Genomic DNA, 23650 nt, shown 5'->3' with positions numbered 1-23650 from the left:
TCTGTATGTCAAAGCATATTTTATCCAATGAATTACTCTGAAACCTTTGCAACAAACTTGCCAGCTATTTTGCACACCAGAAAATCACATAAATAGCAATGGCACAATGACGTGAATGATCAATAAATCAATTAGCAGAGCATGGTTGGGATGGGGGGACAAAGGGTGCTAATGTGTTGGTTGAGTAGGGGGAGCAGCAATAGCACAGGCACCAGCAGCCCTCTGGAATCTCACTAAAGTGTCAGCCTGAACCACAAGTGCAAATGCTGGTTCAGAACACAGTGGAAAAAACTCAGAGGTGGTATGTGGCAGGTCCTGGATTCAGACCCTGGTCTAAGTTACAGCACGTGCAAATATTGGCAGTGGTATGCACCCCAGTGTCCTGGCCAGTATTTATCTCTTAACTAACATTACTAAAATAGATTATCTGGTCATTTATCATCTTGCTGTTTGTGGGAGCTTGCTGTGTGCAAATTAGCTGCCATGTTTTCTACAATTGTGGCTGCACTTCAAAAAGGACTTCATTGTTTATAAAGTGTCTTGAGGTTGTGAAAGGCACCATTTAAATGCAAGCTCTTTCTTTCCTTTCATCTTTTCATCTGGGGGGGAGTGCGGATTTGGAGGATGTGGAAGAATCAGCAGAATGCAGGTGCTAGAATTTACTCCAGGCTTAAAAAAAGACAATATGTTCTCCCTTCTAGTTCTAAAAGGGAGTGTTCTCCTTTCTCCAGAGCTACGATTGAGTTGACTGGAGATATGAGCAGTGTCCCAGTTCATGAATGATGCCCAAGTGAACCTGACAGCAATCATCACAGGAATAGAGCTTGACAAAGTCAGCATGTTCATGAGAGAGAGAGAATGGGCCAAGGAGAAAACTGGAAGAGGAGAAAGAAAAATGAAAAGCGATGACAATACACAACCTACAGGCATTGACATTCACTTATATGTCTCTAAGTTTCAAAGATTTCACCTTGAGTTTTTAAAAGACATTTCTGCACAAATCAATTTAATTTAATTTTCACTGCGAGCAGTGTAGTGCAAATTTTCCCTGTCAACTGTCAAAAACAATGAGTTTTAAATAACATTAACCTCACATAGGATGATCAGATCAGTGATTGTGAAAGTAATAAAACAGTCTACATCTCTGATGGATCCTATTATTGAATATCTCATTCGTTATTCAAAAATGCCATCACATTGGGTACATGACTCTGCTCTGCCAGCCCACGAAGTTAATTCCATTTTATTGGAGAACATCTCCTGAGTGTTCTCTTCTGCAACACGTTCCCCTGCCTCCTTTTCTGCAGATGGCAACTAGTATCATAGTGTAGTCCTGTCTAACTATGAGCTGAGATACTGAACACTGAGTGATTTGCTCGAGGCAGGGGAAATTGTGCAGGTAACACAGCTGCCCACAACTGACATGTCGTAACTGAGTACCACTGGATCGGAATGAGCAGCAGAAACATGATTAATAGGACTCCAGTGAAATTACCATATAAAATCTGAAATTGATGATCTGTTTGGGACCAAAAAAGGGAATGTGGGTTACATTTTATATTCACAACTTATGCTCCCTTAGGTACTGAGATTTTTCCAAATAAGTGGAGCCAGCAGCATTCTACCAGGGTATTCTTATCAGCAGATGTAATATTTAAATCAGCACCCCATTCTGTCACTTGCAACATTCACTCCCTCCACCATCGGCACATAAGAACATAAGAAACAGGAACAGGAGTAGACCATTCGGTCCCTCGAGCCTGTTCCGCCATTCAATAAGATCATGGCTGATCTTCTTGTGTTTCGATTTCCATATTCCCATCTACTCCCGATAACCTTTGATTCCCTTGCCTGACAAGAACCTACCTACATCTGCCTTAAAAATATTCATTCACCCTGCCTCCACCACCTTCTGAGGCAGAGAATTCAAAAATGGCACAAACCTGAGAGAAAAAAATTCTCATCTCTGTCTTAAAAGGGCATCCCCTAATTTTAAAACAGTGCCCCCTAGTTCTGGACTCACCCACAACAGGAAACATCCTTTCAACATCCACCTTGTCAAGGTCATTCAGGATCTTGTATACTTCAATCAAATCACCCCTCACTCTTCTAAACTCCAGTGGAAACAAGCCCAGTCTGTCCAACCTTTCCTCATAAGACAACCCACTCATTCCAGGTATCAATCTAGTAAACCTCCTTTGAACCGCCTCCAATGCATTTACACCCTTCCTTAGATAAGGAGATTAAAACTGCACACAGTATTCGAGGTGCAGTCTTACCAATGCCCTGTATAACTGAAGCATAACATCCTTGCTTTTATGTTCAATTCCTCTCATAATAAAGGATAGCATTCCATTAGCCTTCTTAATTACTTACTGTACCTGCATTGTAACTTTTTGTGACTCATGTACTAGAACGCCTAGATCCCTCTGCACCTCAGGATTATGCAGCTGTTCTCCATTTAAGTAATACTCTGCTTTTGTTCTTCCTGCCAAAGTGAACAACTTCACATTTTCCCACATTAAACTCCATCTGCCAGATCTTTGCCTACTCACTCAACCTATCTATATCTGTCTGCAACCTCCTCATGTCCTCTACACAACATACTTTCCTACCTATCTTTGTGTCATCTGCAAATTTAGCTACCATGTCTTCACTCCCCTCATTTAAGTCATTGATGTAAATCATTAAAAGTTGAGGCCCCAGTACAGACCCCTGTGGGACTCCACTCATCACATCCTGCCAATCAGAAAAAGACCCATTTATGCATAATCTCTGCTTTCTGCCAACCAGCCAATCTTCTATCCATGCTAATATGTTACACCCTACACGTGTTTTTATTTTTCATAATAACCTTTGATGTGGCACCTTATCAAATGCCTTCTAGAAATCCATGTACAATACATCTACAGGCTCCCCTTTATCCACTGCACATGTTACTCCTTCAAAAAACTCCAAAAAATTGGTTAAAAATGATTTTCCTTTCACAAAACCATGCTGACTCTTCACTATTGCCCTGTGCTCTTCTAAATGCCAAGTTATAATCTCCTTAATGATTGATTCTGATAACTTCCCCATGACAGGCTTATAGTTTCCTGTTTTCTGCCTCCCTACCTTCTTGAATAGAGGGGTTATATTTGCTAGTTTCCAATCTGATGGAGCCTTTCCAGAATCTCGCGAATTTTGGAAAATTAACACCAGTGCATCGACTACCTCATAACCACCACTTTTAAGACCTTAGGATGGAGTCCGTCGGGACCAGGAGACTTGCCAGCCGCAGCTCCATCAATTTGCCCAGTACCATTTCCCTAGTGATTTCAATTCCACCAAGTTCCTTTCTCACATTCACCCCGATTTGCAGCTATTACTGGAATGTTTTTTGTATCCTTCCTAATGAACACAGAAGCAAAATATTTGTTCATTTCTTCCACCATTTCTTTATTATCCACTGTTAACTCCCCACTGAGACTTTCTAGAGGACCAACACTCACCTTACTTACTCTTTTCCTTTTAAAATACCTGTAGAAACTCTTGCTATCCATTTTTACATTTCCAGCTAGCTTCCTCTCATACTCTAATTTCTTTCTCCTGATTTACCTTTTAGTCATTCTCTGCCATTCTTCATATTCTGTCCAATCATCTGCCCTGCCACTTATCTTTGCGGAGCTGTATCCTTTTTCCTTAAGTTTGATGCTTTCCTTAACATCTTTAGTTAACCACGGATGGTGGGTCCTCCCCTGAGAATTTTTCTTTATTAGTATGAATGTACTTATTCTGAATAGTCTGAAATATCCCCTTAAATGTCTACCACTGCTTCTCTATTGATCTATACTCTAGCCTAATTTCCCAGTTCACTTTAGCTAGTTCAGCAGTCCTCCCAACATAGTTGCCCTTATTTAAGTTTAAGATACTAGTCTTAGACCCACTTTTCTCCCTGTCAAACTGGATGTAAAATTCAATCATATTGTGGTCACTGCTACCTAGGGGTGCCTTCACTCTGAGGTCATTAATGAATCCTGTCACATTACACAATGCAAAGTCTAATATAACCTGCTCTCTGGTTGGTTCCAGAACATGCTGCTCCAGGAAACTATCTCGAAAGCATTCTAAGAACTCTTCATCCAGGCTGCTACTGCCAATTTGATTTTTCCAGTTTATATGTAGATTAAAATCACCCATGATTATTGCCGTCCTTTTATCACAAGCACTCAATATTTTCTCTTGAATACTTTGTCCTACACTGTGGCTACTATAAGAGGGCCTGTAGACCACTCCCACTAATGACTTATTTCCACTACTATTCCTCATCTCCACCCAAACCAATTCTACATCCTGGTATCCTGAACCAAGGTCAACTCAAACAATTGCACCAATGCCCTCTTTGATTAACAGTGCTACCCCTCCACTTTTACCAAGCTTCCTATTCTTCTTGAATATCATGTACCCTTCAATATTAAGGACCCAGTCTTTGTCGTCCTATAGCCACACTCCATAATTATTATCAGATCATATTTATTTACTTCACTGTGGTCCATCAAATCATTCACTTTGTTATGAATGCTATGTGCATTCAGATAGAGAGCCTTCAGTTTTGTCTTTTTGTTACCTTTGTAACATCTAGTCTCAACTGATGTATTCTTAGGATTTTTTCTCTCTGTCCCTTCCTGCCATTCTCTGACCCTCATTTCTAATATTACTATTTTGCTTTCCTGTCTTGAACAGCTACCCCTATCCAATCTTGATTCCTCACCCTTCTTGTTTAGTTTAAAGCCCTCTCCACTTCTCAAGTTATGCGATTTGCAAGGACATTCATCCCAGCATGGTTCAGGTGTAAACTGTCCCAACGGTACAGCCCCCACTTACCCCAGTACTGATTCCAGTGCCCCCCAAACTGGAACCCACTTCTCTCACACCAGTCTTTGAGCCATGCATTTGTCTCTCTAATCTTATTTGCCCTATGCCAATTTGCACATGGCTCAGATAATAATCCAGAGATTATTACCTTCGAGGTTCTGCTTCTTAATTTGGTACCTAGCTCCTCACACTGACTTTTCAGAGCCTCTTTCCTAGTTCTACCTATGTCATTGGTACCTACATGGACCATGACAACTGGATCCTCCCCTTCCCACTACAAGTTCCTCTCCAGCCCTGAGTAGATGTCCCGTACCCTGACACCAGGCAGGCAACATAGCCATCTGGACTCTTGCTCTTTATTACAGAAAACAGTGTCAATCCCTCTCACTATACCATCCCCTACTACCACTACATTCCTTTTAGCTCCACCCCCACCTCTCAACTTGAACAGCTTCATGTACCACAGTGCCATGACCAGCCAGCTCATCCACCTTACAGACTTTGCTTTCATCCACACAGATTGTGAGCACCTCAAACCTGTTTGACAAATGCAAAGCCTGAGGCTCCTCCCCTACTGTCTGCTCGGTCCCACTAACTGCCTCACTGACTGTCACATCCTCCTGTCCCTCACTGCTGACCAAAACAGATGGCCCTCTTCTAAGAGGTGTGACTGTCTTCTGGAACAAAGTATGCAGGTATTTCTCCCCCTCGCTTATGTTGCACAGTATCTGCATTTTGGCTTCCAGATAAATAATCCTGATCCAGAATTCCTCAAGCTGCTTACACTTCCTGCAGACATGTTTGTCATGGATCACCTTGGCGTCCAAAAGCTCCCACATCTCACAGCTGCAACATGACACCTATCCTGCCATTCTAACTTATGTTATTTAGTTAATTTATTTTAACTACTTTCTTCCTATGTATGCTGCAATTTACAGTGTTTATTGATTGCTAGTACCACTGACAACTAAAGGTTATACGCTTCTTAATTACAAGGTATGCATTTTAGATGTTTGTTTAAATTACATTATTTTTATTGCTTTTTTAATCTTTATTGTTTGATTTTAATTTTAAAGTTTCCAAATTTAGTTTTAGTTATTTTTATTTATAGATATACCTTAACTCACCTGTCCTAAGCTGGTTTCTCACACATTGTCCCTTAGACCGAGCACTTACTGGCCAATCAATTTACTAGCTTCCTGTGACATCACAGTTGCTTTTTACTTTTTCCCGGACTGCAGTTTCCCAGCAGCTGAAACAGTGAAACAGAGCGCTCCTCAGCTCCCAACTGTCTCCCGCAGGTCCACTCCACTCCGACACAGCCGCGTGTACCATCCACAAGATGCACAGCAGCAACTTGCCAAAGCTCCTTCAACAACAACTTACAAATTGGCAACTTCCACCCTCTAAAAGGACAAGGCCAGCAGGTGTATGATTCCCTTCAAGTTACACATGAACCTGACTTGGAACGATATCACTGTTTCTTGACTGTCATTGGGTCAAAATCCTGGAACAAAAGTCGTAGAACAAAATCCTGTTCCAGTACAGTTACAACCCTGGCATCCATCAAGCAATGTGGAAAATTGCCCAGGTTTATCCTGTCCACAGAAAAGGACAAATCCAACCTGGGCAATTACTGCCCCATCAGTCGACTTTCAAACATCAGCAAAGCAATGGAAGGTAGATGATTTTAAGGCAGAGATAGAGGTAAATGGGTATGATTTAACTGCCATGACTGAGACGTGGTTACAGGGTAGCCAAGACTGAGAACTGAATATTCAAGGATATTTGTCATTTAGGAAGGGGGGATGCAATGGCGAAGTGGTATCGTCACTACACTAGTAATCTGGGGACCTGGGTTTGAAACCCACCACAGCAGTTGGTAGAATTTGAATTCAATAAAGTTCTGGAATTAAAAGTCTAATGATGACCATGAAATCATTGTTGATTGTTGTAAAAACCCACCTGATTCACTCATATCTTGGCCTACATGTGACTCCAGATCCACAATAATGTAGTTAATTTTCAAATGCTCTCTGAATGAAGGGAAATTAGGGATGGGCAATAAATGACAGCCTAGACAGCAATGCCCACATCCCATGAATGAATTTAAAAAAAGGCCTGATTAGGACTGGAATCAAGGAATGTTCCAAAAAACCCACGAAAAGACAGTCATAACTGGGGCCATGCAGATACCCATAGCCAAGTCTTTTTTTTGGAGGAAGTGAGACAAGTTAAAGGAGAAATTGTGTTCAATGAGAGAACAAGTTCAGCCAGACGAAGGAGAGTAATGGTGGATGGGGGTTGCTCAGGCCTCTTTTCAAGGAAGCAGCAGAGGACCCTCAGACCATCCTGGTGGGGAATGGAGGTGTAGCGCCATTGGACATCCATGGTGAAGAAGGGGTGAGTAGGACCAGGAAACCAGATATTGTTGATATGACGTAGGGTATCAGAGGAGTCGTGAATGTATGTGGGAAGAGACAGACCAAGGGAAGAGAAAATGGAGTCAAGGCAGGAAGAAATGAGTTCCGTGGGGCAGAAACAGGCTGAGACAATGGGTTTACCAGGACAGTCCTGTCTGTGGATTTTGGGAAGGAGGTAGAGGCGGGCTGCAAAGGTTAGGAGACTGTGAGGTTAGAAGCTATGGATGGAAGATCTCCAAAGGAGATAGTCAGTGATAGTCCAGGGAACAATGGTTAGATAAAAACAAAAAACTGCGAATGCTGGAAATCCAAAACAAAAACAGAATTACCTGGAAAAACTCAGCAGGTCTGGCAGCATCGGCGGAGAAGAAAAAAGTGCCTAGTCGAAAGGTGGGCAAGAGAGCAGGGTGGAGTGTTAAAATGGCAAGCGACAGGGAGGTTTGGGTCATTCTTGCGGACAGACCGCAGGAGTTCTGCAAAACTGGGCGACTGCTTTGCAGAACACCTGCAGTCTGTCCGCAAGAATGACCCAAACCTCCCTGTCGCTTGTCATTTTAACACTCCACCCTGTTCTCTTGCCCTCATGTCTGTCCTTGGCTTGCTGCATTGTTCCAGTGAAGCTCCACGCAAACTAGAGGAACAGCACCTCATTTTCCAACTAGGCGCTTTACAGCCTTCCGTACTGAATATTGAATTCAACAACTTTAGATCTTGAACTCCGTCCTCCATCCCCACCCCCTTTCCGTTTCTTCCCCCTCCCTTTTGTTTTTTCCAATAATTTATATAGATTTTTCTTTTCCCACCTATTTCCATTATTTTTAAATCTATATCTTTTATGCGCTGTTGGTCTTATTCCACCCCACCCCCCACTAGAGCTGTACCTTGTGTGTCCTGCCATCCATTTTTAATTAGCACATTCGTTTAGATAATATCACCACCTTCAACACCTCTTTGTTCTTTTGTCTGTGACATCTTTTGATTATCTGCTCCTATCACTGCTTGCTTGTCCCTACAACCACAACCCCCCCCAACTTCTCTCCCCCACCCTCCCCCAACCTTAAACCAGCGTATATTTTACCCCTTTCCTAATTTTACTCAGTTCTGTTGAAGGGTCATGAGGACTCGAAACGTCAACTTCTTTCTTCTCCGCCGATGCTGCTAGACCTGCTGAGTTTTTCCAGGTAATTCTGTTTTTATTTAACAATGGTTAGATGTTCAGTGGTTGGGACATGGTCCGGGGGGCTGGGGGGAGGGAGAAGTGGCTGAGAGTTGGTGCTCATCCTCTGCAAAGTAGAGGTTTGTACACCAGACAACAACAGCACACCCTTGTCGGCAGGCTTGATAACAAAGTCAGGGTTGTATCTGAGAGAACGGAGTGCAGCAAGTTTAGAAGGAGACAGGTTAGAGTGGGTGAGAGGAGCAGAAAAAATAAGGCGGCTGATGTCGCACTGACAGTTCTGACAATGAAAAGATTAAGAGCAGATAAGAGGCCAGGAGAGGGGTCCAGGTAGAGGGAAAACACTGGAGACAAATGAAAGGGTCCACTGAATGGGGGGGAGGGGGGAGGGAACGGAGACGCAGGCGACGGAAGAAGAGTTCAGCTTCATGCCGAGCCCAAATTTCATTGAGGCGAGGACATAAGGGGATGAAACTGAGTCCTCTGCTGAGTACAGAACGTTCAACATCAAACAGTGGAAAGTCAGGAGATATAGTGAATACATGGTGAGGGCTGGAATTAGAAGAAGGGATGGGGTCAGAGGGGCAGGAAAGAGTGGAGGGTCCCAGATGGGCATTGGTATAAATAAGTTAATGGAGCTTGTGTTCCTTAACAAGTGAAAGGAAGAGAAACAGTTTATTCTTAAGGTGTCAGATACAACGAAGAATAAAATGAAATGGGACATGGACAGCTTTGAGGTAGGGTGAGCCGGTGCTGTTGGAGAGAGAGATCTAGTGTGTACATATTGGGGCGCGTGGCACTGTGTGGATCTCAGGATGCGTGAGAACAGCAGTCCGAGGAGCGTTGTATGTCCCCGAGATACCTGTGTCCTGGGTGAATTCGAAACGAGGGATGGAACTTCAGTTGGAATGCACATGGGGTAAGTCGGACATGGAGACAGTCAATGAGGAAGGAAATATGACGATGAAAGCGAGTTTTAGTAAACAGCTAGCAACAAAAGACTGGGCATCCATGAGGCACTGTGGGCCATCAGCAGCAGCAGAACTGTACTCGAACACAATCTGTAACCTCATGGCCTGGCATATCCCCCACTCTACCATTACCATTAAGTCAGGGGATTAATCCTGGTTCAATGAAGAGTGCAGGAGGGCATGCCAGGAGCAGCACTTGGCATATCTAAAAATGAGGTGCCAACCTGGTGAAGCTACAACACATGACTACTTACGTGTCAAACAGCATAAGCAGCAAGTGATAGACAGAGCTAAGCCATTGCACAACAAACAAATCAGATCTAAGTTCTGCAGTCCTGCCACATCCATTCGTGAATGGTGGTGAACTATTAAACAACTCACTGGAGGAGGAGGCTCCACAAATATCCCCATCCTCAATGACGGAGGAGCCCAGCACATCAGTGCAAAAGATAAGGCTGAAGCATTTGCAACAATATTCAGCCAGAAGTGCTCAGTGGACAATCCATCTCAGCCTCCTCCAGAGGTCCCCAGTATCACAGATGCCAGTTTTCAGCCAATTCAATTCACTCCACGTGACATCAAGAAACGACTGAAGGCACTGGATAGTGCAAAGGCTATGGGCCCTGACAATATTCCAGTAATAGTGCTGAAGAATTGTGCTCCAAAACTTGCCACACCCCTAGCCAAGCTGTTCCAGCACAGCTACGACACTGGCATCTACCCAGCTATGTGGAAAATTGCCCAGGTATGTCCTGTACACAAAAAGCAGGACAAATCCAACCTGGCCAATAAATGCCCCATCATTCTACTCTCCATCATCAGTAAAAGTGATGGAAGAGTTCATCAACAGTGCTTTCAAGCAGCACTTGCTTAGCAATAACCTGCTCACTGACGGTCAGTTTGGATTCCGCGAGGGCCACACAGCTTCTGACCTCATTACAGCCTTGGTTCAAACATGGACAAAAGAGCTGAACACCCGAGGTGAGGTGAGAGTGACTGCCCTTAACATCAGGGCAACATTTGACCGAGTGTGGCATCAAGGAGCCCTAGCAAAACAGGAGTCAATGGGAATCAGGGGAAAATCTCCGCTGGTTTGGGTCATAGCAAGCACAAAGGAAGATGGTTGAGGTTGTTGGAGGCCAATCATCTGAGTTCCAGAACATCATTGCAAGAGTGTCCTGGACCCAACCATCTTCAGCTGTTTCATCAGTGACCTTCCTTCCATCATAAGGCCTCAGTGGAGATATTCACTGCTGATTGCACAAGTCCAGCACCATTCAGGAAATTAGAGCTGTGTGTAACATGGGTAATACAGTAATAATGGGTGACTTCAAATTAATGGGTAAATCTAATCAGTACTTCACCCACCAACCCCCCCCCAACCCCACCGACACTCCTCTCTCCCTCCCCACCCACAACCCTCTCTCATCCTCCCAACCCACATCCCCAACACACACCCCCAACCACAACCCTCTCTACCCTCCACCCACACCCCTTCCTCACCCCTCCCCCTCTCACCCCGCTCCCCCAACCCCCACTGCTCATCCCTTTCCCCCCTCTCCTCCAACCCTTCTCCCCCACTGCCCCCTCCCTACCCCTCCTGCCACTTTCCCAACCCCTTCTCCCACCCCAAACCCCTCTCCCCGCACCCCCACTCGTCCCCCACATCCCTTCATCCACAGCCCCCTCTCGCCCCATCCCCGCTCATCCCCCATGTCCCCCCTGCCCGCAGCCCCTTCTCGCCCCCACCCCCACTCATCCCCCATGCCCTCACCCCCTACCACCCTCTCCCCAACCCTGTCTCCCCACTTCCCCTCACCCACCCCCTCTCCCTTTCCTCACGGCCCCACCCACACCCTCTCCCCATGTCCCCCCAGCCACCCCCTCCCCACAACCCCTCACCCATCCCCTCTCCCTATCCCCTACGTACTCCCACCCACCGCCTCTCCCCACATCCCCCCAGCCACCCCCTCTCCCTCTCCCCACATCCCCCCACGTCCCCCCAGCCACCCCCTCTCCCCACATCCCCCCACCCATCCTCTCCCCCCCAAACCCTCATCCACCCTCCCTCTCTCCCCCAACCCCCCTACCCACCCTCCCTCTCCCCAACACCCCTACCCACCCACCCTCCCTCTCCCCCAACACCCCTACCCACCCACCCTCCCTCTCCCCCCTCCCAAACTCCCTCTACACTTTCCCACACCCTCCCACACCCCCCCCACACTCCTTCTCTCCTCTCCCACACACCCCCCCCACCCATCCTCTCCCCCCCACACACCCTCTCCCCCCGCACCCACACACCCTCAGCACCCCCACACCCACACACCCTCTCCCCCCTCACACACCCACACACCCTCAGCACCCCCACACCCACCCTCTCTCCCCCCTCACACACCCACACACCCTCAGCCCCCCCACACCCACACACCCTCTTCCCCCCCACACCCACACACCCTCTCCCCCCCACACCCACACACCCTCTCCCCCCCCCACACACCCACACACCCTCTCCCCCCCCCACACACCCACACACCCTCTCCCCCCCCCCACACACCCTCTCTCCCCCACACACACCCTCTCTCCCCCCCACACCCACACACCCTCTCCCCCCCCCACACACCCTCTCTCCCCCACACACCCACACACCCTCTCCCCCCCCCACCCACCCTCTCCCCCCCCCACACACCCACACACCCTCTCCCCCCCCCACACACCCTCAGCCCCCCCACACCCACACACCCTCTCCCCCCCCACACACCCACACACCCTCTCCCCCCCCCACACACCCTCTCCCCCCCCACACACCCACATACCCTCTCCCCCCCCCACACACCCACACACCCTCTCCCCCCCCCCCACACACCCTCTCCCCCCCCACACACCCTCTCCCCCCCCCACACACCCTCTCCCCCCCCCCACACACCCTCTCCCCCCCCCCACACACCCTCTCCCCCCCCCACACACCCTCTCCCCCCCCCCACACACCCACGCACCCTCTCCCCCCCCCACACACCCTCTCCCCCCCTCACACACTCTCTCCCCCCCCCCACACCCACACACCCTCTCCCCCCCTCACACACTCTCTCCCCCCCCACACACCCACTCCCCCCCCCCCCACACACCCACACACCCACCATCCCCCCCCCACACACCCACCATCCCCCCCCCACACACCCACACACCCTCACCCCCCCCCCCACACACCCACCCACCCTCTCCCCCCCCACCCACCCTCTCCCCCCCCCACACACCCACACACCCTCAGCCCCCCCACACCCACCCTCTCTCCCCCCACACACCCACCCACCCTCTCTCCCCCCACACATACCCTCTCTCCCCCCACACACCCACCCACCCTCTCTCCCCCCCACATACCCTCTCCCCCCCACACCCACACACCCTCAGCCCCCCCACACCCACCCTCTCCCCCCCCACACACCCACACACCCTCTCTCCCCCCCACATACCCTCTCCCCCCCACACCCACACACCCTCAGCCCCCCCACACCCACCCTCTCCCCCCCACACACACACCCACCCTCTCTCCCCCCCACATACCCTCTCCCCCCCACACCCACACACCCTCAGCCCCCCCACACCCACCCTCTCCCCCCCCACACACCCACACACCCTCTCCCCCCCACACACCCACCCACCCTCTCTCCCCCCTTACACACCCACCCACCCTCTCTCCCCCCACACACCCACCCACCCTCTCTCCCCCCACACACCCACCCACCCTCTCTCCCCCCTTACACACCCACCCACCCTCTCTCCCCCCACACACCCACCCACCCTCTCCCCCCCCCACACACCCTCTCCCCCCCCCACACACACACCCACCCTCTCTCCCCCCCACATACCCTCTCCCCCGCCACACACCCACCCACCCTCTCTCCCCCACACACCCACCCACCTTCTCTCCCCCCTTACACACCCACCCACCCTCTCTCCCCCCACACACCCACCCACCCTCTCTCCCCCCTTACACACCCACCCACCCTCTCTCCCCCCACACACCCACCCACCCTCTCCCCCCCCCCACACACCCTCTCCCCCCCCCACACACACACCCACCCTCTCTCCCCCCCACATACCCTCTCCCCCCGCCACACACCCACCCACCCTCTCTCCCCCACACACCCACCCACCTTCTCTCCCCCACACACCCACCCACCTTCTCTCCCCCAACACACCCACCCACCCTCTCTCCCCCCACACACCCACCCACCTTCTCTCCCCCACACACCCACCCACCTTCTCTCCCCCAACACACCCACCCACCCTCTCTCCCCCCACACACCCACCCACCCTCTCTCCCCCACACACCCACCCACCCTCTCTCCCCACACACACCCTCTCCCCCCCACACCCACCCACCCTCAGCCCCCCCACACCCACCCTCTCCCCCCCACACACCCTGTCCCCCCCCCACACACACACCCACCCTCTCTCCCCCCACACACACACCCACCCTCTCCCCCCAACACACCCTCTCTCCCCCTCACACACCCATCCACCCTCCCCCGTCAACCCCCCTAACCCCACCCCCTCTCCCGTCAACCCCACTAACCACACCACCCACGAACACTCCCCCTAACCACACCCCATCCCCCTTACCTCACCCCCTACCCCCAATCGCACCCTCCAACCCCAAACCCCACCCCCCTCTCCACCTAACCCTAGCCCCTCTCCCCTCAACCCCATCTCCTCCTAACCCAGCCCCCTCTCCCCCTAACCCCACCCCCTCCCCCCAACCCCACCCCCATCTAACCCACCCCCCTCTCCCCCTAACCCCACCCCCTCCCCCCAACACCACCTCCATCTCCCCCTAACCCACCCCACTCTCCCCTAACCCCACCCCCTCTCTCATCAACCCCACTAACCCCACCCCCACGTCCACTCCCCCTAACCCCACCCCATCCCCCTAACCCCAGCCCCTCCCCCCAACCCCACCCCCAACACCAAGCCCCACCCCCCTCTCCATCTAAACCCACACCCTCTCCCCCTAACCCCATCCCCATCTCCCCCAACCCACCATCTCTCCCCCTAACCCCACCCCCCCTCCACCTAACACCAGCCCCTCTCCCCCCAACACCACCCCCATCTCCCCCTAACCCCAACCCCCTCCTCTAACCCCACCCCCTCTCCCCCAACCCCACCCCCTCTCTCGTCATCCCCACCCACACGTCCACTCCCCCTAACCCCACCCCATCCCCCCTAACCCCACCCCCTCCCCCCAACCCCACCCCCAACACCAAGCCCCACCCCCCTCTCCATCTAACCCCACCCCCTCTCCTCCTAACCCCATCCCCATCTCCCCCAACCCACCATCTCTCCCCCTAACCCCTAACCCCACCCCCTCTCCCTCTAACTCCATCCCCCTCCCCCAACCCCCGACCCCACCCCCTCCCCTAACCACACCCCCCTCTCCACCTAACCCCAGCCCCTCTCCCTCCAACACCACCCCCATCTCCCCCTAACCCCACCCCCCTCCCCCACACCCACGTCCACTCCCCTAACCCCACCCCATCCCCCCTAACCCCACCCTCTCCCCCAACCCCACCCCCAACACCAAGCCCCACCCCCCTCTCCATCTAACCCCATCCCTTCTCCCCCTAACCCCATCCCCACCTCCCCCAACCTACCATCTCACCCCCTAACCCCTAACCCCACCCCCTCTCCCCTAACCCCACCCCCACTCCCTCTAACTCCACCCCCTCTCCCCCAAACCCCTGACCCCACCCCCCTCCCCTATCCACACCCCCTCTCCCACTAACCTCACCCCCTTTCCCCCAACCCCCTAACCCCAACCCCTTTCCCCCCAACCACCTAACGCCCGTCAACCCCTAACCCCACCCCCCTCTCCCACTAACCCCACCCCTTTTCCCCCAACCCCCTCACCCCCTCTCCCCCTAACCCCACTCCCTCTCCCACTAACCACACCCCCACCCCCTTTCCCCCCAACCCCCTCTCCCCCTAACCCCACCCCCTCTCCCACTAACCCCAACCCTTTCCCCCAACCCCCTAACCCCCCTCTCCCCTAACCCCACCCCCCTCTCCCACCAATCCCACCCCCTTTCCCCCCAGCTCCCTAACCCCCCTCTCCCCCTAACCCCACCCCCTCTCCCACTAACCCCAACTCTTTCCCCCAACCCCCTAACCCCCCTCTCCCCTAACCCCACCCCCTCCCCCCAACCCCACCCCCATCTCCTCCTAACCCACCCCCCTCTCCCCCTAACCCTACCCCCTCTCTCGTCAACCCCACTAACCCCACCCCGACGTCCACTCCCCCTAACCACACCCCATCCCCCTTACCCCACCCCCTCCCCCTAACTCCACCCCCTCCCCCAACCCCACCCTCCAACACCAAGCCCCACCCCCTCTCCCCCTAACCCCACTCCCTCTCCCTCTCCCCTAACCCCACCCCCATCTCACCCTAACCCCACCCCCTCTCCCCTAACCCCACCCCCATCTCACCCTAACCCACCATCTCTCCCCTTAACCCCTAACCCCACTCCCTCTCCCCTAACCCCACCCCCTCTCTCCCCTAACCCCACACCCCTCTCCCCCTAACCCCACACCCCTCTCCCCCTAACCCACCCCACTCTCCCCTAACCCCACCCCCTCTCCCCCTAACCCCAACCCCTCTCTCATCAACCCCACCCCCACGTCCACTCCCCCTAACCCCACCCCATCCCCTAACCACACCCCCTCCCCCCAACCCCACCCCCAACACCAAGCCCCACCCCCCTCTCCATCTAACCCCACCCCTCTCCCCCTAACCCCAACCCCTCTCTCATCAACCCCACTAACCCCACCCACACGTCCACTCCCCCTAACCCCACCCCATCCCCTAACCACACCCCCTCCCCCAACCCCACCCCCAACACCAAGCCCCACCCCCCTCTCCATCTAACCCCACCCCCTCTCCCCCTAACCCCATCCCCATCTCCCCCAACCCACCATCTCTCCCCCTAACCCCACCCCCTCTCCCCTAACCCCACCCCCTCTTTCCCCTAACCCCACACCCCTCTCCCCCTAACCCCACCCCCCCTCTCCACCTAACCCCAGCCCCTCTCCCCCCAACACCACCCCCATCTCCCCCTAACCCCAACCCCCTCCCCTAACCCCACCCCCTCTCCCCCAACCCCACCCCCTCTCTCGTCATCCCCACCCACACGTCCACTCCCCCTAACCCCATCCCATCCCCCCTAACCCCACCCCCTCCCCCCAACCCCACCCCCAACACCAAGCCCCACCCCCCTGTCCACCTAACCCCACCCCCTCTCCTCCTAACCCCATCCCCATCTCCCCCAACCCACCATCTCTCCCCCTAACCCATAACCCCAGCCCCTCTCCCTCCAACACCACCCCCATCTCCCGTAACCCCACCCCCCTCCCCCAACCCCACCCCCTCTCCCCTAACCCCACCCCCTCTCTCGTCAACCTCACTAACCCCACCCCCACGTCCACTCCCCCTAACCCCACCCCATCCCCCCTAACCCCACCCCCTCCCCCAACCCCACCCCCAACACCAAGCCCCACCCCCTCTCCACCTAACCCCATCCCCTCTCCCCCTAACCCCATTCCCATCTCCCCCAACCTACCATCTCTCCCCCTAACCCCTAACCCCACCCCCTCTCACCTAACCCCACACCCCTCTCCCCCTAACCCCACCCCCACTCCCTCTAACTCCACCCCCTCTCCCCAAACCCCTGACCCCACCCCCCCTCCCCTAACCACACCCCCTCTCCCACTAACCTCACCCCCTTTCCCCCAACCCCCTAACCCCAACCCCTTTCCCCCCAACCCCCTAACCCCCTCTCCCCCTAACCCCACCCCCTCTCCCACTAACCCCACCCCCACCCCCTTTCCCCCCAACCCCCTAACCCCCTAACCCCACCCCCTCTCCCACTAACCCCAACCCTTTCCCCCAACCCCCTTTCCCCCCAGCTCCCTAACCCCCTCTCCCCTAACCCCACCCCCCTTTCCCCCAACACTCTAACCCCCCTCTCCCCTAACCCCACCCCCCTCTCCCACCAACCCCACCCCCTTTCCCCCAACACCCTAACCCCACCCCCCTCTCCCACCAACCCCACCCCCAACACCCTAACCCCACCCCCCTCTCCCACCAACCCCACCCCCAACACCCTAACCCACCCCCCTCTCCCACCAACCCCACCCCCTTTCCCCCAACACCCTAACCCCACCCCCCTCTCCCACCAACCCCACCCCCAACACCCTAACCCCACCCCCCTCTCCCACCAACCCCACCCCCAACACCCTAACCCCACCCTCCTCTCCCACCAACCCCACCCCCAACACCCTAACCCCACCCCCCTCTCCCACCAACCCCACCCCCTTTCCCCCAACACCCTAACCCCACCCCCCTCTCCCACCAACCCTACCCCCTTTCCCCCAACACCCTAACCCCACCCCCCTCTCCCACCAACCCCACCCCCAACACCCTAACCCCACCCCCCTCTCCCACCAACCCCACCCCCAACACCCTAACCCCACCCCCCTCTCCCACCAACCCCACCCCCTTTCCCCCAACACCCTAACCCCACCCCCCTCTCCCACCAACCCCACCCCCTTTCCCCCAACACCCTAACCCCACCCCCCTCTCCCACCATCCCCACCCCCTTTCCCCCAACACCCTAACCCCACCCCCCTCTCCCACCAACCCCCACCCCAACACCCTAACCCCACCCCCCTCTCCCACCAACCCCACCCCCTTTCCCCCAACACCCTAACCCCACCCCCCTCTCCCACCAACCCCCACCCCCAACACCCTAACCCCACCCCCCTCTCCCACCAACCCCACCCCCTTTCCCCCAACACCCTAACCCCACCCCCCTCTCCCACCAACCCCACCCCCAACACCCTAACCCCACCCCCCTCTCCCACCAACCCCACCCCCAACACCCTAACCCCACCCCCCTCTCCCACCAACCCCACCCCCTTTCCCCCAACACCCTAACCCCACCCCCCTCTCCCACCAACCCCACCCCCAACACCCTAACCCCACCCCCCTCTCCCACCAACCCCACCCCCTTTCCCCCAACACCCTAACCCCACCCCCCTCTCCCACCAACCCCACCCCCAACACCCTAACCCCACCCCCCTCTCCCACCAACCCCACCCCCTTTCCCCCAACACCCTAACCCCACCCCCCTCTCCCACCAACCCCACCCCCAACACCCTAACCCCACCCCCCTCTCCCACCAACCCCACCCCCAACACCCTAACCCCACCCCCCTCTCCCACCAACCCCACCCCAACACCCTAACCCCACCCCCCTCTCCCACCAACCCCACCCCAACACCCTAACCCCACCCCCCTCTCCCACCAACCCCACCCCCTTTCCCCCAACACCCTAACCCCACCCCCCTCTCCCACCAACCCCACCCGCTTTCCCCCAACACCCTAACCCCACCCCCCTCTCCCACCAACCCCACCCCCTTTCCCCCAACACCCTAACCCCACCCCCCTCTCCCACCAACCCCACCCCCTTTCCCCCAACACCCTAACCCCACCCCCCTCTCCCACCAACCCCACCCCCAACACCCTAACCCCACCCCCCTCTCCCACCAACCCCACCCCCAACACCCTAACCCCACCCCCCTCTCCCACCAACCCCACCCCCAACACCCTAACCCCACCCCCCTCTCCCACCAACCCCACCCCCAACACCCTAACCCCACCCCCCTCTCCCACCAACCCCACCCCCTTTCCCCCAACACCCTAACCCCACCCCCCTCTCCCACCAACCCCACCCGCTTTCCCCCAACACCCTAACCCCACCCCCCTCTCCCACCAACCCCACCCCCTTTCCCCCAACACCCTAACCCCACCCCCCTCTCCCACCAACCCCACCCCCTTTCCCCCAACACCCTAACCCCACCCCCCTCTCCCACCAACCCCACCCCCAACACCCTAACCCCACCCCCCTCTCCCACCAACCCCACCCCCAACACCCTAACCCCACCCCCCTCTCCCACCAACCCCACCCCCAACACCCTAACCCCACCCCCCTCTCCCACCAACCCCACCCCCTTTCCCCCAACACCCTAACCCCACCCCCCTCTCCCACCAACCCCACCCCCAACACCCTAACCCCACCCCCCTCTCCCACCAACCCCACCCCCAACACCCTAACCCCACCCCCCTCTCCCACCAACCCCACCCCCAACACCCTAACCCCACCCCCCCCTCTCTACCCAAACCAACCTCCCCACCCCCTCTCCTGCCACTCACCCTCAGTCCCTGTAAAACTGTCACTCGCTCCTGATCGTCTTTGCCGAAGGAAACCCGCCTCGTGCTGCCGTTCGCCCCCATCGCTGGATAATCCGAGATTAATTCAATGCTTTAATTTTAATTTTCGTTTTAGTGCCTTCTTCTCCTGACAGCCCTCAGCACCTGCAGTATCCCCCCATGCGATTGGACCAGGAGGCGGGACGCGTGCGTCAGGGAAAAAGCGACCAATCATCTTCGTCGTTGAAGCCTTGTGGGCGGGACTGCTGAGAGGCGCATGCTGGGTTCTATGGGAGTTGTAGTCTTTCGGCCCCCGATGCTCTCCTGTGCTTCCCCGGTCCGGCCAGAGGTGGAGCTGCAGTACAGTTGGGCCCAGGCTCAGCTTGGAGCAACTGAGATGCCTTGGTTGCCACATCATTTGGAAGTGATGAAGGGCTCCAAACCTTGTCTCTGTTTTTCTCTCTCCACAGATGCCGCCCGACCTGCTGAGTTTTTCCCGCATTTTCTGTTTCTGTTTTAGATTTCCAGCTTTTATCATTTGGGAGTTGGACTGGAATAAGGAAATCCTAAGACCCAAAAGGTCTAATACAAGGAGGGCCAGCCCTCAAGTTGACCGCTGATAAAAGCGAAACACCGCAGCTGCTGAAAATCTGAAATAACAACAGAAAACGCTGGAAAAGCTCAGCAGGCCTGGCAGCAGCTGTGGAGAGAGAAACAGAGTTAACGTTTTGAGTCGAGTATGACCTTTTTCAGCCTCTTCCTGCCCCAGGGAACTCATGCCCACCTATCTTGACTGCATTCCCCACCAGGATGGTCTGATGGTTCTCCACTTATTCTTCAAACAGAGGCCTGAACAATCCCCATCCACTACCGCTCTCTGTCTGACTGAACTTGTTCACTCACTGAACAATTTCTCCTTAAACTTGTCTAAAAAAGCTCTGAAGAAGGGTCATACAAACTCGAAACATTAATTCTGCTTCTCTCTCCACAGATGCTATCAGATCTGCTGAGTTTTTTTCAGCATTTTCCATTTTTAACTCAAGTTGACTGGGATCAGTGACCATGCATAGGAAATCCTTGCTGCTGAATGGAGTGCCTGAAGAAAAAATGTCAACTATGATTAAATATACCCCTTGCTCCAGCCATTATTTGGCCAATACATCCATCTTTGTGACGCACTGCCTTCCTACACTAATTGGAAAACAAAAAGGCACATTACTCAATTGGGCGATGCTTGACTGTCAGCCAAACAGCCTTTTATTTGCCCCATTTTCAATATTCTTATATCTGGTAAAGAGAGATGTTAAAAAAAATTTTTTTTAAATATCTTTTCTAAAACCATCTTTTTTCCAGGATTGTACAGAGCAGTGGCCTGAAGATTGATCTTCAATTCCTGGAGACTCCAGGACAATCCAGGAAGGTTGCCATCTCGAGTCAGGAAGGGAAGAAGAGGATGGCAAAAGTAGAGGGCAAAAGAAATGGCCAGATAATGGGAAAGAGAACCAGCCAGAAGGAAAAAACATCAGTTGACCTTGGGCCAGCGCTATTCATCGGTGCCAGCTAAAGAAGGGACAGCCACTCACAAATCGGCCTCTACAGCTTCAACAGACAATGTTTAAATACAAAAGTGATATACATCCCAGGCACTGCCTATCATTGCCCAAGATGGTTGGATGCCAAAGAGATCCAAAGGAACCTGCCCCTCCCAATCCCTGTGTCCTCCTCCAGCCATACCACCCTCCAAGATCTCCACACTCCTCCAATTTTGCCCTCTTGAGCACCATTGCCAAAGTTCATTGATCCACCATTGGCAGCCATGTCTTCAGCTGACAAAGCCCTAGGCTCAGGGATTCCCTCCCCAAACTTTTCCCTCTCTCTTTCCCCACTTAAGACGCTCCTTAAAACCTACCATTTTGACAAAGCTTTTGGGTCACCTTTGGTAATACCTCTATATGTACGTCAGTTTCAAATTTTATTTGTTACTGCTCGTGTGAAGCATCTTGGGACATTTACTTAATGGTGCCATATAAATACAAGCTCAAGAAGAACCCAACAGCAAGGAAGTGCTTGTGGGGTTGGGGTTGGAGGGTTAATGAAAGGTGCAGTTCAGGAGCCTTTAGAAGCGGAGGAGAGACACAGCAGGGTGAATCAGTTTAGTAAGGAATAACAAGACTTAAACATGATGATACCAAATTATCTGAACAGTTTGGAATGATTCGAACTTGGATTAGTGAATAATTCCATCGAGTGACTGCATATTCATTCTTCTGATTAAATATTAGGATTTGCACCATAATATTTCAATTGATTGTGTAGAAGTGACCTGCTCCATTAGCTACAGTATTTTTATGGCTGGTCCAAATAAGTTTCTCATCAATAGTAGGAGGTTCAGCAATGTAAAGGGGGGATGGTTAGATTCTCTCTCATTGGAGATGGACATTGTCTGACACTTGTGTAGCGCAAATGCTACTTGCCACTTAACAGCCCAAGCCTGAATACATGCACACAGGCTGCTTCAATATTGGAGGAGTTGTGAATGCTATTGAACACTGCAAAGATCCCCACCTCTGATCTTGTGATGGAGGCAAGATCATTGATGAAAAAGCTGAAGATATTTGGCCTAGAATGCTACCCTGAGCAATTCCAGCAGTGATGTCCTGAGGCTGAGATGATTGACCTCCAACAACCACAACTATCTTCCTTTGTGTTATGTATGACTCCAGCCAGTGGAGAGTTTCCTCCTGATTCTCATTGGCTTCAGTTTTGCTCGGGCTTCTTGATGCCACACTTAGTCAAATGCTGCCTCAATGTCAAGGGCAGCTATCCTCACCTCACCTCGGGTGTTCAGCTCTTTGTCCATGTTTGAGCCAAGGCTGTAATGAGGTCAGGAGCTGAGTGGCCCTGGCGGAACCCATACTGGGCATCAGTGAGCAGGTTATTGCTGAGCAAGTGCTGCTTGAAAGCACTGTTGATGACCCCTTCCATTACTTTACTGATGATCGAGAATAGAGTGATGGGGTGATAATTGGCCGGGCTGGGTTTGTCTGCTTTTTGTGTACAGGACACACCTGGGCGATTTTCCATATAGTCAGGTAGATGCCAGTGTTGTAGCTGTACTGGAACAGCTTGGCTAGGGGCACGGCAAGTTCTGGAGCACGAGTCTTCAGTACTATTGCCGGAATATTGTCAGGGCCCGTAGCCTTTGCAGTATCCAGTGCCTTCAGCTGTTTCTTGATATTACGTGGAGTGAATCGAATTGACTGAAACCTGGTATCTGTGATGCTGGGGACCTCCGTAGGAGGCCAAGATGGATCATCCATTTCTGGCTGAAGATATAGCAAATGCTTCAGCCTTATCTTTTGCAATGATGTGTTGAGCTCCCCTATCATTGAGGGTGGGAATATATGTGGGGCCATCTCCTCCAGCGAGTTGTTTAATTGTCCACCACCATTCACAACTGGATGTGGCAGGACTGCAGAGTTTAGATCTGATCCTTTGGTTGTGGAGTTGCTTAGCTCTGTCTATCATTTGCTGTTTATGTTGTTTGGCACACAAGTATCCCTGTTTTATAGCTTCACCAGGCTGACACCTCATTTTTAAGTATGCCTGGTGCTGCTCCTGGCATGCCCTCCTGCACTCTTAATTGAACTAAGGTTGATCCCCTGGCTTGATGGTAATGGTAGAGAGGGGGATATGCCAGGCCATGAGGTTACAGATTGTGTTCGAGTACAATTCTGCTGCTGATGATGGCCCACAGTGCCTCATGGATGCCCAGTCTTGAGTTACTAGATCTGTTCGAAATCTATCCCATTTAGCACAGCGGTACTGCCACAGAACATGATGGAGGGTATCCTCAATGTGAAGGCAGGACTTTGTCTCCACAACAGTTGTGCAGCGGTCACTCCTACTGATACTGTCATGGACAGATGCATCTGCAGCAGGCATGTTGGTGAAGATGAGGTCAA

General features: G+C 53.3%; 1 protein-coding gene across 1 annotated transcript in view; it reads right to left on the bottom strand.

Moving 5' to 3' along the window:
• LOC121280224 (MICOS complex subunit mic25-like) overlaps positions 1-19876 on the bottom strand; it is a 452141-nt gene extending 432265 nt beyond the window's left edge. Inside the window, exon 1 of the mRNA XM_041191988.1 lies at positions 19689-19876. Coding sequence (XP_041047922.1) covers positions 19689-19769 — 81 coding nt within the window. The 5' untranslated portion in view covers positions 19770-19876. The remainder of the gene's footprint in view (positions 1-19688) is intronic.
• Between the last annotated feature and the right edge of the window lie 3774 nt (positions 19877-23650).

The sequence above is a fragment of the Carcharodon carcharias genome, chromosome 7 (assembly GCF_017639515.1).
Source record: "Carcharodon carcharias isolate sCarCar2 chromosome 7, sCarCar2.pri, whole genome shotgun sequence".
In the NCBI taxonomy this organism is placed as follows: domain Eukaryota; kingdom Metazoa; phylum Chordata; class Chondrichthyes; order Lamniformes; family Lamnidae; genus Carcharodon; species Carcharodon carcharias.
The sequence above is the reverse complement of the archived record's forward strand: the minus strand, read 5'-3'. Positions and strand labels throughout refer to the sequence as shown.